Source organism: Chinchilla lanigera, unplaced genomic scaffold, assembly GCF_000276665.1.
Source record: "Chinchilla lanigera isolate Chin_1 unplaced genomic scaffold, ChiLan1.0 scaffold00016, whole genome shotgun sequence".
In the NCBI taxonomy this organism is placed as follows: domain Eukaryota; kingdom Metazoa; phylum Chordata; class Mammalia; order Rodentia; family Chinchillidae; genus Chinchilla; species Chinchilla lanigera.
Window position 1 is genome coordinate 7443043 of NW_004955417.1, and position 23999 is coordinate 7467041.

General features: G+C 36.2%; 1 protein-coding gene across 1 annotated transcript in view; it reads right to left on the reverse strand.

Moving 5' to 3' along the window:
- Tmem64 (transmembrane protein 64) overlaps positions 1-23999 on the reverse strand; it is a gene marked incomplete at its 5' end in the record, with an annotated part of 46501 nt that overhangs the window by 6353 nt on the left and 16149 nt on the right. The window contains 4 exon segments of the mRNA XM_005381765.2: positions 4011-4143; positions 5638-5717; positions 7509-7708; positions 23005-23176. Coding sequence (XP_005381822.1) covers positions 7698-7708; positions 23005-23176 — 183 coding nt within the window. The 3' untranslated portion in view covers positions 4011-4143; positions 5638-5717; positions 7509-7697.

The following is a 23999-nucleotide window of genomic DNA, read 5'->3' on the forward strand; positions in this document are numbered from 1 at the left end:
AACAAACGGACTTAGTGGATATTTGCAGAGTATTCTACCCAACATCATCAGAATACACATTCTTTTCAGCTGTACGTGGGGCATTCTGTAAAATAGACCATACACTAGCCCACAGAATATGCTTAAGTAAATGCAAAGGAATTGAAATTATTCCATGCATCTTATCTGACCATAATGCAATGAAATTGGAAATTAACTGCAAAAGAAACCCCAAAACTCCATAAACAAATGGAAATAAAGTAACACCCTCCTAAATAGCCAATGGGTAACAGATGAACTTAAAGAAATTAAATAACGTCTGCAACTAAATGATAATGCAGACACAACATACCGGGAACTTATGGGATGCAATGAAAGCAGTCCTAAGAGGAAAATTTATAGCAGTGAATTCTCACATCAGGAAAACAAAATGAGTGCAAATAATCTAATGTTGCATCTCAAACTTCTAGAAAAAGAAGAGCAAGACAGGCCCAAAGCCCATACAAGGCAGGAAATTATAAAGATCAGAGCAGAAATTAGCACATGAAAATAATACAAAGAAGTAATGAATAGAAGAGTTGGTTCTTTGAAAGAATAAACTTGATAAACACTTAGCCAACCTTATCAAAAAACAAAAAGGAAAGAAAAGTCTCAAATTCATGCACTGAGGAATGAAAAGGATGAAATCACTATAGGTCCTTAGACATTCAGAAGAACATCAATACCTATTTTGAAAATCTTTACTTTCATAGGATGAAAAATACAGAAGAAATGGACAGATTCCTAGAAACACAGAATTACCAAAGCTGAATCAAGAAGATATAAAAATTCTGAATAATCTAATATCAGTTAATGAGATTGAAAGTGTAAATAAAAACTTACTAACAAAGAAAAGCCCAGGGCCTGATGGATTGATAAATGAATCCTACAGGAAATTTAGAGAAGATTTAATGCCAATACTCCTCAAATGCTTTAATGAAATTGAAAGGGTAGCAATACTTGATAATTCATTCCTTAGAGGCAAGTATTACCCTGATAACCAAGTCAGGAAAAAATCAACCAAAATAAAGAACTCTAGACCAATCTCCCTAATGAACTTAAGTGCAAAAATCCTCAGTAAAATATTATCAAACAGAATGCATCAAATCATCAAGAAGATTATATACCATGACCAAGTGGTATTCAGCTCAGGAATGTAAGGATGGTTCAATATATGCAAATCAATAAAGGTAATATACCATATCAACAGAACCAAAGACAAAAAATCACATGATCATCTCGATAGATGCAGAGAAGCTTTTGACAATGTCCAGCACTCATTCATGATAAAATCCTACAGAAAATCAAAATAGATAGTCTTTACCTTAATTTGATAAAAGTAATCGATGAAAAACCAAGAGCCAACATCATACTAAATGGACAAAAACTGAAAGCTTTCACTCTAAAATCAGGAACATGACAAGGATGTCCATTATCATCACTCTTATTCAATATAGTTCTGGAACCACTGACCAGATAATTTGACAAGAGAGAGAAATAAAAGGAACATGGATAGGACAAGAAGAAGTGGAATTATCATCATTTCCAGATGACATGATACTCTACATAGAAGACCCCAACAACTCCACCAAAAGACTTCAATCTACATTTTTCAGGGGGTACCAGGAATTGAGCTTAGGACCTTGTGTTTACCAGGCAGGCACTGTGCCACTGAGCTGTATCCCTGGCTTTATCTAGATTTAATAATCAAATTCAGTAACATAGCTGGATACAAAGTCGACATTCAAAAATCAATAGCATTCCTGTACACAAATAACAAACTCATTGAGAGAGAAATTATGTAAACCACACCCTTTACAATAACATCCAAAAAAAAAAAAAAAAAAGAAATACCTAGGAGTCAATATAACAAAGGAAATAAAAGATATATACATTGAAAATTACACTTTTCTGAAAAAGGAGATTGAAGAGGATATAAGAAAATGAAAAGATATCCCTTGTTCATGGATAGGAAGAACCAGTATTTTGAAAATGACCATACTCCTAAAATTGTTATACAGATTTACTGAAATCCTTACCAAAATACCATTAGCATTCTTCATAAATCTAGAGAAAACACTCCAAAAGTTCATTTGGAACCAGAATAGACCTAGAATAGCAAAGGTAATCCTCAGCAACAAAGGCAAGACAGGAGGCATCACATTTTGAAATTATTCTACAAAGCTACTGTGATAAAATCAGTATGGTACTGGCAAAACAAGCAAAGAAACAAACAAGAAACAGACCTGAGGATCAGTGGAACAAACTAGAAGATGAAGACACAGCTACAAACACAGTCAGCCACCTTATCTTTGACAAAAGGGCCAAACATATTCACTGGAAGAAAGATAGCCTCTTTAATAAATGATGCTGGAAAAACTGGCTCTCTACATGCCAAAGACTAAAACTAGACCCATGTCTACCCCCATGCACTAAACTAAAGTCAAAATGGATCAAACATCTTAATATTAAAACAGAAACACTCAATCTACTGGAAGAGAAGGTAGGTAGAAATCTAGAAGACATAAGTGTAGGCAGAGTTCATGAACAAAACCCAAACTGCATGGAAAATAGTTCAAAGAATCAACAACTGGGATTTCATCTTATTAAAAGCTTTTACACCTTCAAAGAAATCACCAACAGAGTGAAAAGATAACCCACAGAATGAGAAAAAGTTTCAGCCAATTGTCCCTTGGATGAAGGACTTCTATCTAGAACATATAAAGAATTTAAAAAGTCATAACCCCCCAAAATTCAAAGACCTAATCCAAAAATGGGCCTCTGAGATTAACATGCATTTCTCAGATGAAGAAGTAGAAATAGTAAATAAATCTATGAAAAAATGTTCAACATCATTGATTGGTCATTCAAAAGATGAAAATTAAAATAACATGGAGATTCCATTTCACCCCAGAAAGAATGGCTATCATCATGAAATCAACCAATAACAAATGTGGCAGAGCTGTGGGGAAAAAGGAATTCTCCTCTGCTGTTGGTTGGGAGTATAGACTGGTGCAGCCACTGTGGAAATCAGTGTAGAGATTCCTCAAAACACTAGAATTAGAAGTTCCATTCAACCTAGCTACCCCTCTGGGTATTTTCCCAGAAGAATTAAAAACATCATACCACAGAGATACATGTGTACCCATGTTTATTTCTCACATTGTGGCATAGGTAAAAACAATAATCTTTGTATCACACACTTAAATGGATGGTGCTCCTCATAGTCCTCAGAAAAACTAGGTCCTGCTCAGCAACACAAGGGTGGAAGGGGGCATTTATCTGGGTATACTTGTGGCACATTCATGATTGAGAAGCTCTGGTCTAGAAAACAGTAAGGCAATATTAGCATGGTCCTAAGCTCAGCTCTGGAACCAAACCGTTCCAAGCACTTCTTTAGCCAGGATATTTCACTTCCCTTTGGTTTCATCTATAAAGGAAGCCAATAAATCCTGCTTCATGAAATTAATCAGCCCTCTAAAGTGCTTGGAATTTCGTGTGAACCACAGGGAAAGCTCAAAACAAGTTGGCTCTTACCTTGTATCCAAATCCTAGAACTATCCCCAAAGATTTCTTTGGGTAAACCCATCAGCTGCAGGAGAATAGAGAGGCTCAACTTCCTAGGAGATGGGGGTGGGGGTGTCACTAGAGAAAATGCACTTTGTTAGTATAGAAATCTCCCTGTCTTTTCCCTAAGAGCAGCATCACAGCTGAGTTAGTCACAGCTAATGAACTGCAGCACACTTTTTTCCAAAGTATAGGAGTGAGTGGCAAACAGAATCTAGCTTACAGGATTTAGAGCACAAATCTTTATTTCTTGAGTGGCCCTGTTTGCTACACTAAAGAAAACATCATTTAAATTCTTTCTTATACTAACCATACTAGTATTTCCTCATTAAGAACCTAAGTTATGATGTGATTTACACTACAATAACTTAAGAAAAATTTAAAACTTTTAATGTGAATTTAATGAAGTCAAGAATTTTACTGACCTTGAAAGAAGCCATAATGTATGCGTTCGAAGACTTGTTAATATAAAGGAGTGTTAATACTTAAAGTTTTATCTTCAAAATTCCTATCTGTACATTTTCATTCAATTAGCATTACTTAGTAAATACATATTTTCTGTGGCAAAAAGGCAATTTTAAATTAGGGCTTTATTTCCCACCAGGTGAGATGCACAATTGATATCTGATAACTGTTGATAAGTGTTTTGAGTTGTCTATATGTTTACCCATGGAGAATTTGCTACCAAAGAATTTTTTTTATAAAATTACCAGATAGTTCCACTCTGGGAAAACATAAATCTCAAGAAGCATTTTTAAAAAGAAGAAAATCTAAGATGGACATTTTCAACATAATTTATAAAAGTTCCTGGGCAAAAACACACATGTATTTTTATTATTATTTCTATTATTATTTGTGTATCTGAAGCAAGAGTTTTCACATGATATGTTTGATACAATTTATCAAAATTTGTTTTGTCTGAAACTTCTCTTTGGTTTGGTTTTGGTTTTACACTATACCTTCTTAACTCTGTATATACCTTTTATGTATATTTATATTTATGTATATGACATAGTATTTGGTCCATTTATGCAATATTTTCCTCTGAAAGTAAAAATGCTTTGTTTTAATGTTAATCACAAATTGAAGAATACAAGCCACAATAATTTATAAAATATTAAGACAACCACATGACTTTTTTCCACCCCAATTTAAATATGTATGTATGTTTAAAAATTTAAAACAGGAGCCCTTTTAGAATGGAGAAATCAAACTACAATGACCAATGAAAAAACATTGTTTGCTTTCAACTAAATTCTATTATCAGAGGGGAAAAGTAGTAAATGAAATATATTTTATTACTAAGACAAACGGTATTCAAATCATTGATACAACCTATGTGAACTGCTACATATTTATACACACTCAGAAGGCATTTAGATAAATATTTTTGATTATTTGGAACCTAATGTTTAATATTAATTTACCATTCCATAAAGAATGCTTGCAGTTATAAAACATTGTTTGGGGAGGTGATATCTGCAGAGTGATTGATACATTTTCTTATTATTTCTACAGGTCTACATATATACCTCTAAAACAAATCCTCTCTTCATGAAATATGAAAATGTCTAACATAAAAATAAATATAAAAAATAAACATGAGGGGCTGAAGTATTAGCTCAGTGATAAAAGCACTTGCTTAGCATAAACAAGGCACTGGGTTCAGCACCTAAAGGAAAAAAAAAACTCCTGCAACAGGAAATTAGTAATATTGAAACTACTGAACAAATAAATGAGAAAATTAATCTCTAAACCCTAATGGCCATATTCATTGCACTGGACTCTATAATATCCCCCAATGCATTTATTTTAAAAATTTCAAGAAACATCTATCGAATTCACAAGAAAATGGTTTTGTTTTCAGTAATCTAGAAAAAGCAGGATCATCTGGTCCAGCAGAATCATGGACATAAAGTGAAATCTGGTATTTCCATGATATAAGAAAAATGATTAATATCAACAGTTTTTAATATTTATTAAATCTAGTAAAGTGATCAAGTAGTATTGTACCTAGATGAGATAATAAGAATCTTACTATATAGTATTTACCATGTATGTACTCCAGCTGGACACTGTAGTAGGTTCTCAGTGTACATTGATGAGCAAGGCAGAAAACAGGATCAGTGCTTCTAAGCAGAGGTGTACATGCAAGAGATTAAAACATTTTATTTCAATATGTTTGCTTCAGCTGAACGCTAATTAAGGTCCCTGGTCGATTCTAAGAAAGACAAGAAAAGCAAATGTGAAAGGGCTGCTGATAAGGAAGACAGACTTTCTCCACTGGGATGTTGCTTTTGTTCTGTGCCGTGGTAAAGGCCATTCAAGGCAGCCAATGCAGCACTACCCATTTCACTGCCAACACTCTGGAGAGTGATACCCAGAAAGGGAGGAGTTGTGCTCATAAAGTGAGGAGAACGGAGAACACAAACCAAAGTACATCAGTTGAAGCATCTGCCCAGTTAATGCCACAGCTGAGCTAGAACTTCCTGTGAAACTAACAGATCAGGCAAGATTCTCCAACCTCAACTCTCTCACAAGCCTGGGTAGGAGCTATGCAAAGTACGTATCCTGTGGGACACTGAAGCAGATTCCTCAGAGTCACTATGAATAACTGTGATTTCTTCTTAGAAGTCCTCTGCTGAAAGGTAGTAAAACAGCCCTCCATTTCTGCTGTTCCTAGGAAGGACTGTTTCCATGCCAACTTAGTTTTTTTGTTTTTTTCTATACATTTGTTACTCAGGTACCCTAAAAGGTCTATCACCTATCCTCATCTATGATGTCAGCTGTTTTTATTTCATTTCTTTAGCAACATATAAAAATATTTAAAATCAATCCACCTATTTTATATCTTTCAGGGATATATCATTTAGAATTTATATTTTGTGAAAAGTATTTAAGTAGCCTTAAGCCTATTGTGTTTCTTAAGAAAACACTCAAAGTCTCTTTTGATGATTATACTCATAATTAATTGAAAGTGATAGTTGTCTTCTGCCTTTTAAATACGTAATAAGGACAACAGTTGCCTGTTTGCTAACTCTACAAGCTTCTAATGAGCCCCAGGAGCAGTGGAGTAATTCCCAAAGCTCTTTTAAGGAGCTTATTGCATGTGCAAATTTAAAACCTGGTGCAGAGTTGAACTGTTTTCAGCTACTTTTACAGTGGAGGATGATGCTGGAAGGAAGGAAGGAAGAAAAAAAGGAAGGAAGGAAGGGAGGAAAGGTCAGCCTACACAGTCTGAGGAAAATGACCACAGGGAGAGCGTCCTGAGAAGAGCTGAGCTGCCTAGCTGCCTTCTTGGCTAAATGCAGTAGTCTACCTTCCTGAAGCTTTAGAAGCATGGATGGGTGGGGGACTGTTTAAATTTGTTCCATCATAATTGGTCTTCCTAGCTGCTCTTCCGCTTCTAGCTGACCTGTAAATGTTAGAGGTCACCAGGGGTTAATTAAGGTCTCTCTTTAATGTCCACTTTTTCCCTTCTAGGCGATCTCATTAATCCCTGTGGCTCTATTTGCTAATGAAGCCCAAATTTATCTCTATTCAAGTCTTTTATTCCAGACTCATATAAGCAACTGCCTACTACTTATTACTGTCTCCTATTGGATATCTAATAAGCTTAATTAAAATATGCACAAGACATGCCAGGTGTGGTGGCATACACCTGCAACCCAGCACTCAGCAGGCTGAATCAGAAGGCCAAGAGTTCAAGGCCAGCCTGGGCTACATAGTGATTTCAAAGCCAGCCTGAACTATATAGCGAGACCCTATCTCAAAAAAATAAAAAATAAACATATATTAAAATATAAAATATGCACAAACAGAACTCTTGAATTTCCTTCAAAACCTATCCCAGTAGTCTTACTATACTAAATGGCTAGCAACTACCCAGGTGTTCCCAGTCAGCAACAACAACAAAAACTTACCTTTAGTAATCCTCTTTTCTTATCTCCGGGACCAAATTTATTCAGCAGTCCTGTGAATTCTGTCACTTGAATCTACTTTGTAATCTATCATGGCTTGCCCCAACTGCTGGCCTGCTCTTTCATGTCTACATACCTAACAGTCTTCTGACTTGTCTAAGATTTCTCATTAGAAGATTAAGATTTCCAAATTTAGAAGGAAGCTGCAGAAACAGTAAAAAGAAATTAATTTTTCTCAGCCAACTTCAGATATGATGATCCCATTCATTATCCTATTTCTTTAGTACTACGTCTTCTGCAATCCAAATGGAAACAAATACAATATTAGTACATTATTACTATTTAATTCAGACCACTCCTTCAAGCTTTCCAATTTTATTTTTCAATTTTTTAAATTTTTATTATTCTGTTTGCATACATAATGATTACATTCACCGCGAGTTGATGTGTGCATAACACTTCTTAATTTTTTTACTTCCCCTTTCCCTCTGCTCCCTCCCCCTCACTCCATCTCTTGGGTCCCTTCCCATTTACAAGAGATCCAGCTCCCAGTTTTCTATTCCAATCATCTTAATAATGTCCTTTGTGACTCAAAGATTTAATCCAGGATCACACACTGCGTTTAGTTGTCCTATCATTTAATGCTTCCTTATTTTTCTCCTGGTACTGAGAGTTTAAACTTAGGGCCTGCACACTGAGCTAGGTCTCCAGCACCCTCCTTTGCTTTTTAGTTTTGGAGACAGGGTCTCCCTAAATCACTAAATTGCCTGGCTGGGCTCAAACTTGTGATTTCCTGCTTAGGTCTCCCAGAATTCTGGGATTAAAAGCAAAACTACCACACGCTGGCTACTTTTAAATGTCTTCAATCAACAGCAGTCCTTGTCTTAGTATCAATCTTGACCTTCTAAGACTATGGGCCAGTTATTTTCTATAATGGCCCTCAGTTTCTAACCGGTATTTCCTCAAAAAGAGATTCAGAGTGTGCATTTTTGGCAGAAATTTCATATAAGTGACATTTTCCCCCTTCACTGCATCATATCTCATTGTGTAGTTCAGATCTTCCAAGAAGTAGATGCCAAGACGGATTAAACTTGTACTGAGAGAACACCTGTGAAGGATGAGGGGGCAGGAGGAAGCTGGGAAAGACAGTGATTAGCCCGAGGCACTGGTCTCACTGTTAAAAGGAAGGACCTCAGAATACAGTGTAGAGAAAACTCAAGCAGCAGCTGGGCATCCCCAAACTATAAGAAGTTAGCTGTCCCTCCTAGGCAGGCGTGGGTGGCAGGGCACCTCAGAACACTCAGTGATCGGCTGGCAGCATCCCAGGTAAAGCCGGACCTCAGTGGTCATGGGCACAGGCTGAAAGCCTAAGCTAGCCTTGTCCTCCACAGCATGCCCACTTGAAAGAGATCTCGGCAGGCACTGCCATGGAGACCACACAGGGACACCCAACTCTGCCCATACCATTCCTGGTGATGTTCACTTGATGAAGGTGACATCAGGCCAGGCTTCTTCATTACAGGCATGGTAGTTGCTGAATAGTGAGTTATTAGCCTCAGTCACTTTGGTGCTCAAATTGTCCCAGATTTGGTCAGCGGGGGAGTCTGTTCAAGAGTCGTCCTACCATTCTTGAAGTACTGCCTTACTTTCAGCACAGAAAAACAGCTCCAGATCCGCCTGTACTCTCCCGGCCTGCGCCCTAGGATTGGCCACTGCTCCAAAGAACAGTGGTTCCCTTTAGTAGGTAATGGTATTTGGAACCCGCATTGTTACTGGAGTATCATTGCTCCCTCATCCTCTCAGTGAACAAAGCTAAAACAAAGCAAAACAACAACAAATAGTCTCTCACTTCTGAGATTAAAGTTCCAATCCAACACCAAAAGTTTCCTTCTCAATTTCCTGCTTTCCTTATTTATAACTCCTTTATCACACATCACACAGTGAGAGATTCTATTTCATGTAGTGTGCTTCTGTTTCATTCAGTGTTCTTCCTGCTCATCCTCATGCACAAAACCAAGCTCATGACCTCATTAGATGCCATGCCACATTGTGCTCCTTTCTTGAGCAGCTCCCAACCTTCCTCTCAAACACTGCTGCTTTCCATCTCAAAATGCTCCTCTAAACCAAAGTTTGGAAACAACTCATACTATCACTGAGATAGACAGTCCAACCAATACCACCAAAATTGGATTTAGTAAAACAGCATATAAACCTAAGAAATACAAAACACAGAGGAAATAATACTAAAGAAAAATGCCAGATAACCTCAGAGACATGAAAGATAGTCATTAATTTTTATCCTTTAGTGAACAATTACATAGCAACTTCTATGTGTTGTATAATTCTATAATCTATATCCTATTCTAGAAACAGGATATGAGGCAACAAAGAACAGATATAGTCACAACCCTGTGAATAATACAAGTGCTAAAGAAAGCATTCATAAAATCAGAATCACTAATGAGACTATAGCTAAAAATGCCTTTTAGTATAATAAAAACTAAGATTGAAATAAGAATTAACCCTGTCAGAGAAAAATTTGAAAAATAGGCAGAAAGCAAGATCAAAATATTGGGAAACAATTAAATATGAAGGATGGATCAGACTTAACTATAAAATTCTACAGCTTTTAGGGAAGAAAACAGAAGTTATTGATATATATAATATCCTGATGAATATCCAGAAAACTATGCTAAGTGGAAAAGCTAATCCCTAAAGAGATTACATATGGTATGATTTTATTTATATAACATTCTTGAAATGACAACACTGCAGAGATGAAAATCACGTTCATAGTTTCTAACAATATAGCAGTCTGGGAGCTGGAGGGACATGAAAGTGGCTACCATAGAGAAACCTAAGGGATCCTTCCCGTGGCGATGAAAAGGTATTATATCTCCACTGTCTACATTCTAGTTGTGGCGATGAAAAGGTATTATATCTCCACAAGTCTACATTCTAGTTGTGATATTGTACTTCAGGGCTCTAAGATGTTACACTGGGAAAACTGGTAGAGCACACGTGGGATTTCTCTGTGTTATGTCTCACAACTGCATGTGAATTTACACTGATCTTTTCTTTTAGTATGTTTGTACATAATAATTTTGCTTGAATATATATATATTCTTGATCACTGTTAATTGCTTTTCTCTACCTCCCGTCTCCCCTTTCCCGAATTCCCTTCCACATCTCCAAAAAGCCTACCTCCCTACTTCCTACCATCTTTCTTTTTATTTGCTCTTTAAGTCATTTGTGTTTTGGGTTTTTCACATAAAAGAAATTCCATGATATTTAACCTCTGTGTCTTGATTTATTTCACTTAAGATTATAGTCTCAAGATTCACTCATTGTCCTACAAATGATTCAGCTGTATTCTTCTTTAGGCATACATAACCCGTTTTTCTTATCCTTCATTTGCCAATGGGCATACAGGCTATTTCTAATAATATCGTTAATGTGTTTTTAAAATTGCATTAAAAATTAAAAGTATGTAGGGCAAAATTAATCAATTTAATTTAGCTGTCATATGTATGTAAAAGTACAGAAAAACATTTTTAGATAAGCAATACTTAGTATCTAAGCATATGTTTCCTGCAAACATCTCCTGAATACTCAAGAGAACTCCAGGAACAGAGATTAAATGCTTCCAAATAGAGGCAGCTAGGTATTTATGGTAAGCAATATGAAGATGAGTGATGAATAAAATCTATGACAACTAGAAACTGATGTTATTCATGGTGGAACAATAGTTATTATGAATACTCTAGAAAGATAAGAAATATTACTAATTATCAAGAGTGCTGAACCATTAGAATAAAATAGGTCAACAATGACAAAACAAGATTTTTGCATTCAGTTAATAATGAAGAAGGAACAAAATGTTACCAGTGAACACTAGCTTATTTTTTTCTCCTTAAAAGGAAACAAAAATAGCATAATTTTAGATATAAATTAATAATTACAATATCAAGAGTTCTTGTCAATTACTTTAACTGTTTTAAAAATGTTAAAAATAGGGTATTTACCTCCAAATTTTATTAAATAAGTTATACTTGTTAATGTAAACAAAATGCATATAATACAAATAAAACCATAATGGAAAAAGAAAAGAAGCAAATACAATTTTTAATCATAAAATAAAGCCGGACGTGGTGGTGCACACCTGCAATTCCAGTACTTGGGAGGCTAAGGCAGGAGTATTGTTGTGAGTTTGAGGCCAGCTTGGGTTACACAGTGAGTTCAAGGCCAGCCTGAACTGCATAGCAAAACCTTGTCTCCAAAATCAAATTGTAAAATAAAATAAGAATACATGCAAACAGCATAAATTAAATAAATAATTAAATCTCAGATGAAAATAAAAAACATGCAACGTCTTTAAAATAGATAACTAAAAACAAAAAACATTTTAAATACAGCCTAGAAATTAATTTAGAAGTACAACGACATTTTAAAATTTGATTTATAAATATAATATCACAGCAGACCTTTTGTTTCAAACTTGACAATGAGAAGATATGATTTTTAAAGGTCATCTTTATTCCACAATGTGCGGAGTAAAAGAACAGAGCTTATAAATCACATTTCTATTATTGTAAGGCAAACGTGTACAAACATATTTTTATATGATTGGCTAGAAAGAGAAAAACTCTAAAGGCTTTCATACTAAACTTTAGCAGTGAATTATGTACACATCTGCAAAAAAATAAGATGCTAAAAGAACCATAACAATAACTGAAAATAATTATGATATAATAGTAAAATGGAATATAAAATGTAATAAACACATATTTTTTAATTAAACAATATGTACAGGATATTAGAGAAGAAAAATTAAATATTTTAAGGAAACAGAATTAAGGCTTCAACTTTCCAAGTTCAAATTTTTGACTAAAAATTTATCCACGCGCTCTCATCCTGGCAGTAGCACCTTATATTCATGCTTTTTCCTTTTTAATCTTTAGTTCATTTTTAATTTTTCCAGAAAATAACTGTTTTCTAAATGCAATTTATTGATATTATCTTTTTATGTAATACAGCCTCACATACACATGGGTTTGATTCTAGACTTTAGTTTCTGTTCTACAAATATAATCATTTCTTCAGATTTCAATGTCTTTCCCTATGCAATTTTGGTAAAAGAACTCATTTATTCCTTTTTTCTCCCCAAAACTTTCCTGAACAACTTCAACTAATTATTGCAGATGAACTTTCCACATCAGTTTGTTAAATTAACAAACAGGAACAATGCTTTGGAATTTTACTGCAAGGAGACCAAACTGATGAGCTAACTAGAAAGAAATCAACATGTGATTTGACCATGGCTACTCACTGGCCTCTCTTTCTTACAATAAGGGCAGCTCACACATTCCTAGCTAAAAGTCAGAACTGGTATTTACATATATAACATATGCTCTAAGAAAAACATCTGAATTAAACAATATGTACAAGATACCAGAGAAGAAAAATGGAACATATTTTTTCTTTTTCTTTGAGAAAGGAGAGGTAATAGAAAAGAAGACATGATGAGAAAGATAATTCTAATTTGATTACAAAATTCTAAAATGCTTTATCAACACTGAAGTTAAATATTGACTTCAAATTAAATCAAGTTTTTTCAGCTCATTTATCACAAGTATCAAGCCAAGAAATTTAAGGCATAGAAGTGGTACTGACAGCAGCTGTGCCCGGACAGACTAATTCTTATATGGAGTCAGGAGTAGCTCCCACATCCAACAGAGACATAATTTTAAGTTATCTGGTCTTGGGCCTGGGGATATAGTTCAACAGTACAGTGCCTGCCTGGGAAGCACAAGGTCCTGAGGTCGATTGCTGGCACACACACACACACACACACACACACACTCCTAATATTTTGTCTATTCCATGCAAGTGAAAATATTTAGGTCTGCCTTTTGCCACCAGATCCCCCATTCTGTGCTCCTGCAAAAATAGTAACTCTATCACTAAAAGGTTGCAGTATGGAAAGGAACTCACATTTTTAAGTGCTATGATTTAGATGTGCTTTGCATACATTGTCATTCAATAGCTTTTTGGTGAAGAATGTAACGCAAAAACTGAATCAGAAACCACACTGAGTACTAGTTGCCCACAGACAGAGCTAACTTATTTAATACTGTCAGAACTTTAAAAGATTTGTGGAAGTTTTTATAAACATTTCAATTGTTCTGTAGAACTGTAGAATATAAAATATAATTGTACAATAAATTCTCTTGAGCAGTTTCTATAACACCTTTTAGTTCTGATTTTTGTCTACCATATCAGTAAATATAAAAGGTTCATGAGCTGAGTGGTTACTCCACTCCTGAGTGTTTACGGCATGTTTCTATCCCTGGAGGTGTCTTGTGAACATATCTAGAACTTTTGTTATTATTTCTTAAGCTTGAATCTAAGGCTGAAGCAAAAATTATCTTCAATCTGACCTTGTGCTCTACTTACAAAGCCAGGAGATAAGGAAATGCTTGCAACTGCTAGTTCAGAATAATTTTCCTCTCCTTTCAACTACTTCTTGTGTTTCTGTATTTCCAAACATTTTGCTTCTTTTATTGAGGTGAACAATCATATTTAGTTTGAAATGTAAAAATTTTTTCTGAGTGCCTTAAACTATCATTTTTACTTCAATAGCAAATTTTTGAAATGAAAAGACTAGAATACAAACACACACACCTCTAAAACTACTTGCTATTATTACATATTCAGTTGTGTGGCATTTGATATTACTCAAATTTAAGTGCCCATGAACACTCAGTAATCAGGAGGGTGGTCCCTGGCATGTCCTGGAGATTCTTGCAACACCAAGGCAACTCAAGTGGCAACTCTGTCTCTGCCCCACCTTCTGCCACGGTGCAGAAAGTACTGTACAGGATGGGGCAGGAAGATGCCCTGCCCCTTTCTCTGATAATAATGAAATGTCCTGCTCTTTCAACACGACACATCTGAGCTTGATGGTCTTTATCCTTTTCAGCTTTAAATCATTTTTCTCTAAAATGTAACACACTAAATTTAAAATAAATTTCACTTTTCAAAATAAAATCTTTTGCGACAGCACTTGTGCTTCCTTATGGGGCACGTTATGATAACTTGATACATTATGATAAGTTATATGAATGCATAATAATCAAATCAGGGCAATAAGCACTTCTACTTTGTCAAATAGACAAATGTATGCATTGAAAACTTCATACTCTTTGACTTAGAGATTGTTGTAGCCAAACCCTAGACTGTTTTGTGTTATAGAAAATCAGAACTAACTCTTCCTGTGTTTGGTACCCCTGTTCTAAGTTCTTTATCCTCCCGATTTCTGATTACCACTATACAGCCACTACTGGACTTGGTTCTTTAAGGCACCAACTTCTGAGTTTCCACAAATGAGTAGCAACATGTGGTATCGGTGTCTGATCTGTTTCACTTAAAATAGTAAGATCCATTGGGTTCTATACATACTGAGGATGGCGGAATACACAAAGTTTTCTCTGAGCCTTGCAGTTCTCTAAGGATGGTCTAGGATCAGGCTCATCTTGTAAACCATCCTACGATTGATTACAGTTGAAATTATCTTTACCAACAGATAGAAATTGGTTACTTATTGTACAGAACCATGATTGTGCCCAAGAAAAGCATTTTAAGACCTGCTTTATTACTTTAAAAAAAATTCCAGGCATTTACAACCATTTATTGCAGACAATCCCTGCATCATTCTGTAAAGCCAAGAACAGTGCATTTGCTTAGAATGGACTGAACCTTAGGTATAGGATCACAGCCTCAACGCTTGCCTACATATGGAAATGTTTGGACTGGCACATAGTTATGCAGCTGACAGCTGTCAGAATAACCTGCATTTGTCACAACTTCCAGCCTGCACTTGTCTCAAACAAAAAGAACACCGAGGAAGGAGTTTTCCTGCTAACATGGAATAACGACATATGTTTAAATTCTATAGTTTATATTACTATGTTTTAATTAGAGATGCCCTCGGTTTATATCACATTCAATATTACCGGGAATGGCGAATTCACATACCACCTATGTATGTTGATGGCTTCCAAACCTCTGTCTCTAGCCCATTCCTGCAGTACTTGATTTTCAGACCTATGTAAGCTCCATGCCCACAGGTGTTTCCATCTCCTTTCCCATCCCCAAACTGCTCATACTTTAAGCCAACATCTGCTCTCATAACTGAGGAGCTATCACAGCTTCTTCGCCCATTTGCCATCCTACCTCCCACAAGGACCGTTTTTATTTTCTACACTTCTCAAGTATAACCTTTCTCGTATTTATTGTTATATATTATTTCTGGCCTTCTTCCCTCTCCCTTGGTCAGTCTTTAGACTGGTAATCTTGACCTTCAGTTCCTCCAAACTGCCAAGTATGATTTAAAATAGACTTCAGTACATTCTTACCCATAAATACAAACTCACACTTCTCACTTGATATCCCATATGAATCCATTTACACGATATTTATAGCCTATAGACATATGTCGCATTTCTCCGGTCTTGGTTCACTATTTTCCCTCTTGCCCCGATGTTCTAGTTGTGTTCAACGATTTTCCATTCTTTCTTATGCCTTTGCTTTGTATGTCAGTCCTCTCCCTCTGCTCTTGGACGGTTTGGTCTTTTGTCAGTTCACCAACCACTACCTGTAGCCCTTTCCCAACCCTGGCCTCTCCCTCTCCACTCTAGAGGCCTGTGTCCCCACTGTCACGCCCGGTTTCATCATTCCTTCTGCTCCTGTGCCGGACACCTTTACCATGCACCTGCTTACACTGCACTGCTATTGTGCCTTCACTTTCTACCTTCCCCACTATGAGGAGTTCCTCTAGTATTAGTCCTGTCTCTGGAATCGCAATGTTCAGCAAGTGCCTCATACCTAGCTGATTCTCTCTCAAAAAAAAAAGATTGACTAGATGGAAATTCACAAAATTAAAATCTTTTTTTTCTCACTAGTGTAACCAAGTAACTGCACTGACAAAAGGAAAATTGACATTCTAAACAAGAATGTAATAAATTTAGAATCAACTATACGAAGAAAAGGACTTGTGCAAATCATTCAAATGTCTCAGTTCAATGTTAGCTTAAGAAATTAAAGGTGCTGGTAATTTTGACCCTAGAGGTAGTCACTGGGGAAGCAGATTTAATTTTGACTTGATATTTCATTCATAAAAAAGGTTTTGCCTATTTACACAACTTCTACCTTTTACATCAATGTTTTGGAATCTGTTTTGGTCAGAGACCTTTTTAAGCACATGGCTTTCTATAGTCTTTATCTGCAAAGTGCAAAATTACGATAACAATTATGTCTTATTCAAGAAGCATCTCCAATCCTTTCCCCCATTCAGTGATTTCTCCAAGCATTGCTTTCACTATTCAGTTTCTGTTGGGTGATTTTTATACTGACCTTCCTTTGTCCTGGAAGTACTGTACACTTGTTATTTCACTTATGTTGTCTCTGTATGTTCACTGTGTGCTCCAAAAAGACAGGGGCCAGGTAAGCATTCTATTAACCTTCCCTGCCATTCTCACCCAAGTCTGCCAAATACTCAAACACTGAATGGCTTCTCACCTGAGAATGAGTTAGGTTCCAGTAGTAACAGCTAATACTTATTATGTGCTTAGTACCAAGTAGTACTCAACACTAAACCTCTTTAATTCTCACAATTTCCCTATGAGGTATGTGGTTAACCAGGTTAGAGAAAGGAAAGGAAAGAGAAACTAACAGCCTCTCACCTCATGTATCCAAGAAACAATGGCCCTGGCATTGGAATACTGCCAACTGGCTGCCGTGAAGAAAGGACACTAGCAGGTCTCCTTCCATATTCATATCCCTACTCATCTCCTACAGGGCAGGTGCAGAGGTCTGTATGCACACATGGATGCACACACACACACAGGAGATTGGACTTTTTCTTAAAACTGCGGTATTTTTAGTTTTCTGTGTCTTCTTTCTTTCACAGAATACTTTGTGGAAATCCCTCTAACTCACGTGTGTACATCTAGTTCATCCTTCCTAATGGCTATTTTGTCTTCCATGGGGTGTGTGTGTCATACTTTATTCAGCCACTCCCCCATACACTGTGCTCCCTTTGTTTCCAGCTGTTTGACCCTAAGAACAATGCTGCATTAACACAGAACACCAGCAAGGCTGGAGGTGGGCCGGAAAGCGGGCAGTCCTGAAGAGGAAGCTGCTATGCATCTGGTATTCATGCATCTTCTTCCCAGGCAGGAGGAAACACTTAACCTTGGTCAGAGATCAGAGTGTGTGATGTGCTTTGGTGATTCCCACTACCAAACTGCCCTGCAGAAGCCTACAGAATTGAAAGCCAAAGTCTTTGGGATGTGTAGCTCACCAGCCTTTCCGCCTTACTGACACTAGCTGGCCCATGCAGGTGAAATCCTGCCCTAGTTTTCCTGCCAAGCTCCCCATCAGAGGTCTCATCTGCAACACAGCAGCCAAGTGAAGGGGAGGAAAGATGTTCTCAGGTTCAGCGTTCCCAGAATCTATTCCAAGTCCATCTAATAATTTAATGTATTGCTACGAAACCTACCTAACACATGGATTGCAAACAAAACCATCGTATAGAAAATTTAAAGTAGAAATATATTGACACAAGCCAGTTAATAAAGTTAAAACCAGAGTAATAAACTGAAGAAAAATGGGGTGGAAAACTAGTGCACTCCTTTCCCCTCCCCATCATGGTGAATTTCAGACAGGAGCCTAAGAGATAAAGGGTATTAAACAGACCATGCTGCAAACACTTCTATGGAGAATGGCTTTATAACTAACAAAGAATCAAGGTCCACTTCCCTACTGACTTCTATTACGTTTTGTTAGCCATGAATCTAATGGATCTTAGGATAAATACACTTACATTAAACCGTTCCACTCTAATTATACACCTGCCGTGAGAATTTTACAATTTTCAATTACTCTTTTGCTTCAGTACGTATCCTGTCCACTCTTTTCGATTCTATTTCAGTATATACTTCATGATTTTTCAACTTTCTCACCTAGCACAGTACTTTAGAAAATACTGAGCCACCTTTAAGACAGTGACAAAATAATCACTCAATTTTGCTAATCAACTTTTTGAAATCTGGGAAAATGATGAACCAGAAATTTGCCAGGTACACGGAGTTTAACACTATCATGTATATAATGCTCAATATTTAATTCATAATACATACGTTTTTCCCATACACAAGAGTGCTGATAAAAATTCTAGTGTCAACCAAGGAGAAGGTATGGCAGGAACCACAGCTCTGTCCTGAGCTATGAGCACACTACCATGCCAACACGTTGATCTGACAAGGTCAACACTGCACCCCCTGGCTGGAAGGCGTGATGACCCCATGCGCCCCCAGGCACTTCTGACCGGAAGCAGTTAACAAAACCTATACAACAGTGCTGGATGCTAAGATGAAAGTTTTATGCAGCTGTAATGCCATCTTAAGAAAACAGTCATGTAAAGCAAGGTACAGATCAACAGAAAATTAGATTGGTGAAAGTTCTTTAACTGTATGAAAAGCATCATACAGGTTATCACAGCTCTGGACAAAAGGTTATCAATTGTTTGGCTGGTAGGCGGTGTTTCATAACTTAGTGGTACACTATCAGGAAGAACTGCAAAGTGCCAACGTAAGACATCAGAACCATTTCTCCACAGGCCCTCTGCTACAACATAGCACACGGATTGCTTATAAGCATTTTTAAATATACATCTTCTTTTTCCCCTGAACTACTCTTGTCCATGGGACATGTCTCTACATTCATGGGAAAGAAAAAGAGAAAATAAAATATCATCGTTTATCTTCTCAGGCACACAAGTGACTTGGAATACCAATTATCAATATTTTACTGATTTACCTTTAGAATTATTCACTTTAAATCTTTAGCCACCTTCAAAATAGTTTGCAGCAGTTTCTTTACAGTTCAGAAACAGATGATAAGTGAGTTGTGGAGTAAGTTAACAGTTTATGTTCAGTACGAGAGTTCATTTAAACTTCTGAGTCTTAAATACCCTGTGGAACAGCAATTCCTCCTTTTTATTTGTTTAGGGTTTTTTGAGACAGGGTCTCACCATGTAGTCCAGACTGGACTTGAATTCACAGCGATTCTTCTGCCTCAGCTTCCCAAATGCTGGCAATACAGGTGTGTGCCACCACACTTGGCCTTCCTCTCCCTTTTTAAAAAATGACTTTTCAGCTTTATGCAGTGACCCTTTAAAAATTATACCCTTAATACTTTACTAGAACAGAAATCAGCAACAACTACTCTAAAACCCAGGAAGTAGAATAATGCCCATCAATCTGAAATAATGACTACCTTCTGACTGAAACAAAATTCCACCACCAACTTCATCAATTCACTTCAGAAATGTTCCTGAAGTCTGTAAAAACCTCTTCTCTGCAAATATTGGTGGGCTGTGAAGAGCTGGATTTACCAAACATGTAGGATTTACCTGCACTGAACTGACATATACCTAAGCACTTTCTCAAGCACCCTAAAGAAAGCCCTATAACTAACAAATATTAATGAATATTACGTCTCAGCACCCTCCCTAAGAAGCACCCTTATCAGTACTGTGCATTACCAAATAGTGATGCGGACATACGCATGCACCTCGCCATTTAGTTCAGTTATAGTAAGGGCACATAAGAGTACTGAATTTCACAGCTTCACAGTGAGGTTAAGTGTCTTACAGCTGTACACTTGATCTTCTCAGGGGAAACTACCTTAGAAAGGTCTGCAGCTGTTAGAGTACCTCCAAGAGAATGGCTGTTTCTGAATAAATCCAGGGACTTCTGAACATAAACTCAAAATGTACACTCTGATGCAGACTTGGTTATTTTACTTTCACAAAACGAAGAGTACAAATTTCATTTTATAAATCAGATGATCAAATAAAAATGGACATGAAAGTACTTAAAATTTATACAGCAAGATTTGGTAAACAGTAAACCATATACCACAAAAATATGGAAAACAAGGACAGGTCCTGAGAACTAAAATACAACCTATCTTTCACCAAATTTAGAAAACAGGTGCTTCTTTAAAAGAGAATAAAACAACTTTATTCTGTATGTAAGCAGCTTACGAAATCAAAAACATTTCATTGCTATAAAAGTTCACAAATGGAGGCATTTCGTAAATATATGATTGGAGGCAAAACTTGGACAACATAAAAGAACATCCACAGAAACGTGTTGCTGCCCCGAGTGGGAGGCAGGGTTGGGGACTGAGCACAGGAGGCGCAGAAATGCGGGCACCATTTACAGCGAGCGCAACCTAAGCACCCAACAACCAAATGCCCGCTAGCAGCACGGTGCTGGAATGGACTGCAGCTTCCTTGGAGGCCGGGAATGCTGATGAAAAATCCTTCAGCTACAGAGTAATGTTTCAGAAACACTCAATCCATACTATTTTAAGGAAAAAATGGATAATTTATTATATAAAATTATGATTGGCAGAACACAGAAAAATTATTTCTCTTTTACCTTTACATATTTAGTATAAGTACCACGCGAAGTGTAACATTTGGAAGAACATATTACAAACTACCAAAAGGTTTTCATTTGGTGAGGTTATTCAAGTCACAAATGCTAAGTAAATAAATGCACTTCAAAATACATGAAGTGTAAAACAAATATGAAAACAGTGATCTAAAATGATTCCTTTAACAAAAACTGACAAACAAGAAGCACAAGAAACATGCTGACCAGTTAGAGAGAAAAGAATAAATAAAATATATTGTTCAACAGGATCATTAAACTAATTTTTTTGAAAAACTGAATAATTAGGACTAAAAAAAAGAATACGAATATTCTAACACTATGTATTTTTTTTCCTCCCAATAACAGAAGGGAGGATTTGGAGGCCAACTATGTGCTATCCCCAGGGGCCTCTCCGAATATTTGCACTTAAGTGTCGTATTGTTACACCAAGATAAGAGAATGTATGTATTATGAAGGAAAGGAAAACAATTACATCTACAGGGGGCAAAATTAATCTCTAGCACAAGACTGAATAATCAGCTTCCAAAGAATTCCTTCGTAGTTCAGTAAATCAGGGTAAAAATTTTACCCTTTAATGAAAAGGCAAATAAGAGGTCTCTGATAAGCTGCAATACTCACGGAGAAAAAAGGAGATGCCTAATAGAAAATCCACATAATAACTACTGTTTCATTAGTAAAGACTAATAAGTAATTGCACGCTTAAACTATTTTAAAAATGAACAATGCACACATTATATGAATTATACGCCAAATTACTGTATTCTGCAGTCGTAAGTGCTATTAATAAATACACTTGACATCATGCTACTAGAGAAAGAATTGAGATAATTTCACATTTCAGAATTCCTGAGTCTTATCAGAGAAAGACAAGTACCAAAAAACAAAACAAAATAAATTTACCTATAGTAGGGCAAACAATACAAAACTGGGCATTAAGTTGTTCATAGTTTTAAAGCTGAAGAGTATAGGAACACATATGTAAGTACTTCAATGGAATAGAAACATGACTTTAAAGCTTGGTTTTCTCAAAAGGCGTGTTGTTCAACAAGGCCACCTGAGTGACACCTTCAATGATGGCAAGCCCACCATTTTAAAGGAATAATGTATTTATTTCAAAGCCTAATTATTAATACAAAAAGGGAAAAAGTTCATTTTAATAAAATGTTTTATTAAGATTGCAATGGGACAGCCCTTTGATGAAAGATAAAAGGAGAGTAAAGCCAATGTAACCAAATTAGAACACAAGTTCTAATTTTGAGCCACTACCCACTAAATAATTTCCCTTTTGCTTTGCATATTACACAGTGAAAATAAAAACGTATTTATCTTAAGAGCACTTCAGTCCCACACTGTAGGATTTAAGCTTTTGTGAAAAGATGTAAATGGCCCTGCATTAAGGTGATGCTTGCAAAGATACATTCAACTGAAAGTTAATGTCTGTTTCCTAACAAGTAAGGAAAAGGAAGCAAAGTGGTCCCACTTGAAACAATAAAACAAAACAAAACAAAACACTGTTTATTCCTTCTGGAAAGGCTACCTAAGCAAAGAACAGCTAGTAACATACATTTAAACCTGCATACTTTTACTCATCTTTATAAATAAGATGCATACAAGTATTCATGAATTTTATAAATTAAGACACTAAGCAGAAAAAAACATTTGGGTTATCTCTGTTCAGAAGTACCCAGAAATAAAAGGATTAAAAAACACTAAAGTGCAGACCTATAGGCCATGACAGGCTTGATAAAGAGGTGCAGCCAAAATTGCATCTACATTTACATTTTACATATCCAGAAAATGATTCTCGCCTTAAAAAAATTGTGCAATTTAAAAACTAGTCAGTTTTGTTTGTGCCGTAATACAAATAGAAATTGTCTCTGCCACTAACGAAGTGACTTCTAGACCTTGGACAGCACACTAGGATCCGGACAATCACAGATTTCTCTAGAATCATACAATATTGATTCCACCTCCAGAAAATGCTAGGGTCCTCTTGTTGTAGAATGAAGAGCCGCTGGTATCTGGTTGACTGCCTTTAACCAGAGAGGTTTTCAGTTCCATTTCGCAAGCTACAATAGCTGCATTCAACTCCACTTGGGCTCGATGTACTACATAAAACATGAGGCCTATGCTTATAATAATCTGTGAATAAAAATAAAGTATTAGTTATCAATAATATATACAGAAAGTAAATAAATCTTAAATGATAGGAGAAAGCTTACATTTTAAATACTTTATACATAGTTATTTATTTTATCTTTTGTTGCTTTTCCCAGGAGCGGAGAGCCAATATCTCTCTAAGTATTATAAGCTATCAGGTAAATGCACAGCAAATATATAACACTTAATCCATATGAATCATGCTTGCATTCTACAAGTCAAGACTTTTCTATTTGTAACACAAAAAAGCTTCCTTGCAGGAACAAAAAATACCTACCTAACAGTTGGATAAACATTAATTAATATAGAATTATATAGGTCAGTTTTGAAATCCTCTAATTGTCCTTAACATGTCAGTTCTAGAAATAAGATACATTTACTGAAAACTCTTATGTGTGATACTTAAGAGTGGATGCAACACCATGTAAAGAGATGAAGAAAAGGTTCGGAGAATTAATTGGGGGGATACATCAATGAAATCCCAAGTTCAATTTAGGCGTGTTGAATTTAAGGCACCTTCCAGACATCTAGAAAAGTTCAATGAATGAGGCTGGTCTGAAGCAATGGAAAGAAGTCTGAGCTAAGGACATGAACTGGACTCTGGGAATCTATACAAACATCAGCATCCACCGGATCAACTGGATTAGCCAAGGAAACACATTTTCTGTATGAGTTAAGAAAATGTAGGCTAGACTCTTCAGAACCATGTATTTAGGACATGAAAAGACAAACATAAGCCAGGCATGTGGGGAAGAAACACAAAACAGTGACATCCAAGAAATGAAAGGAAGACAGTTTTAAGGAT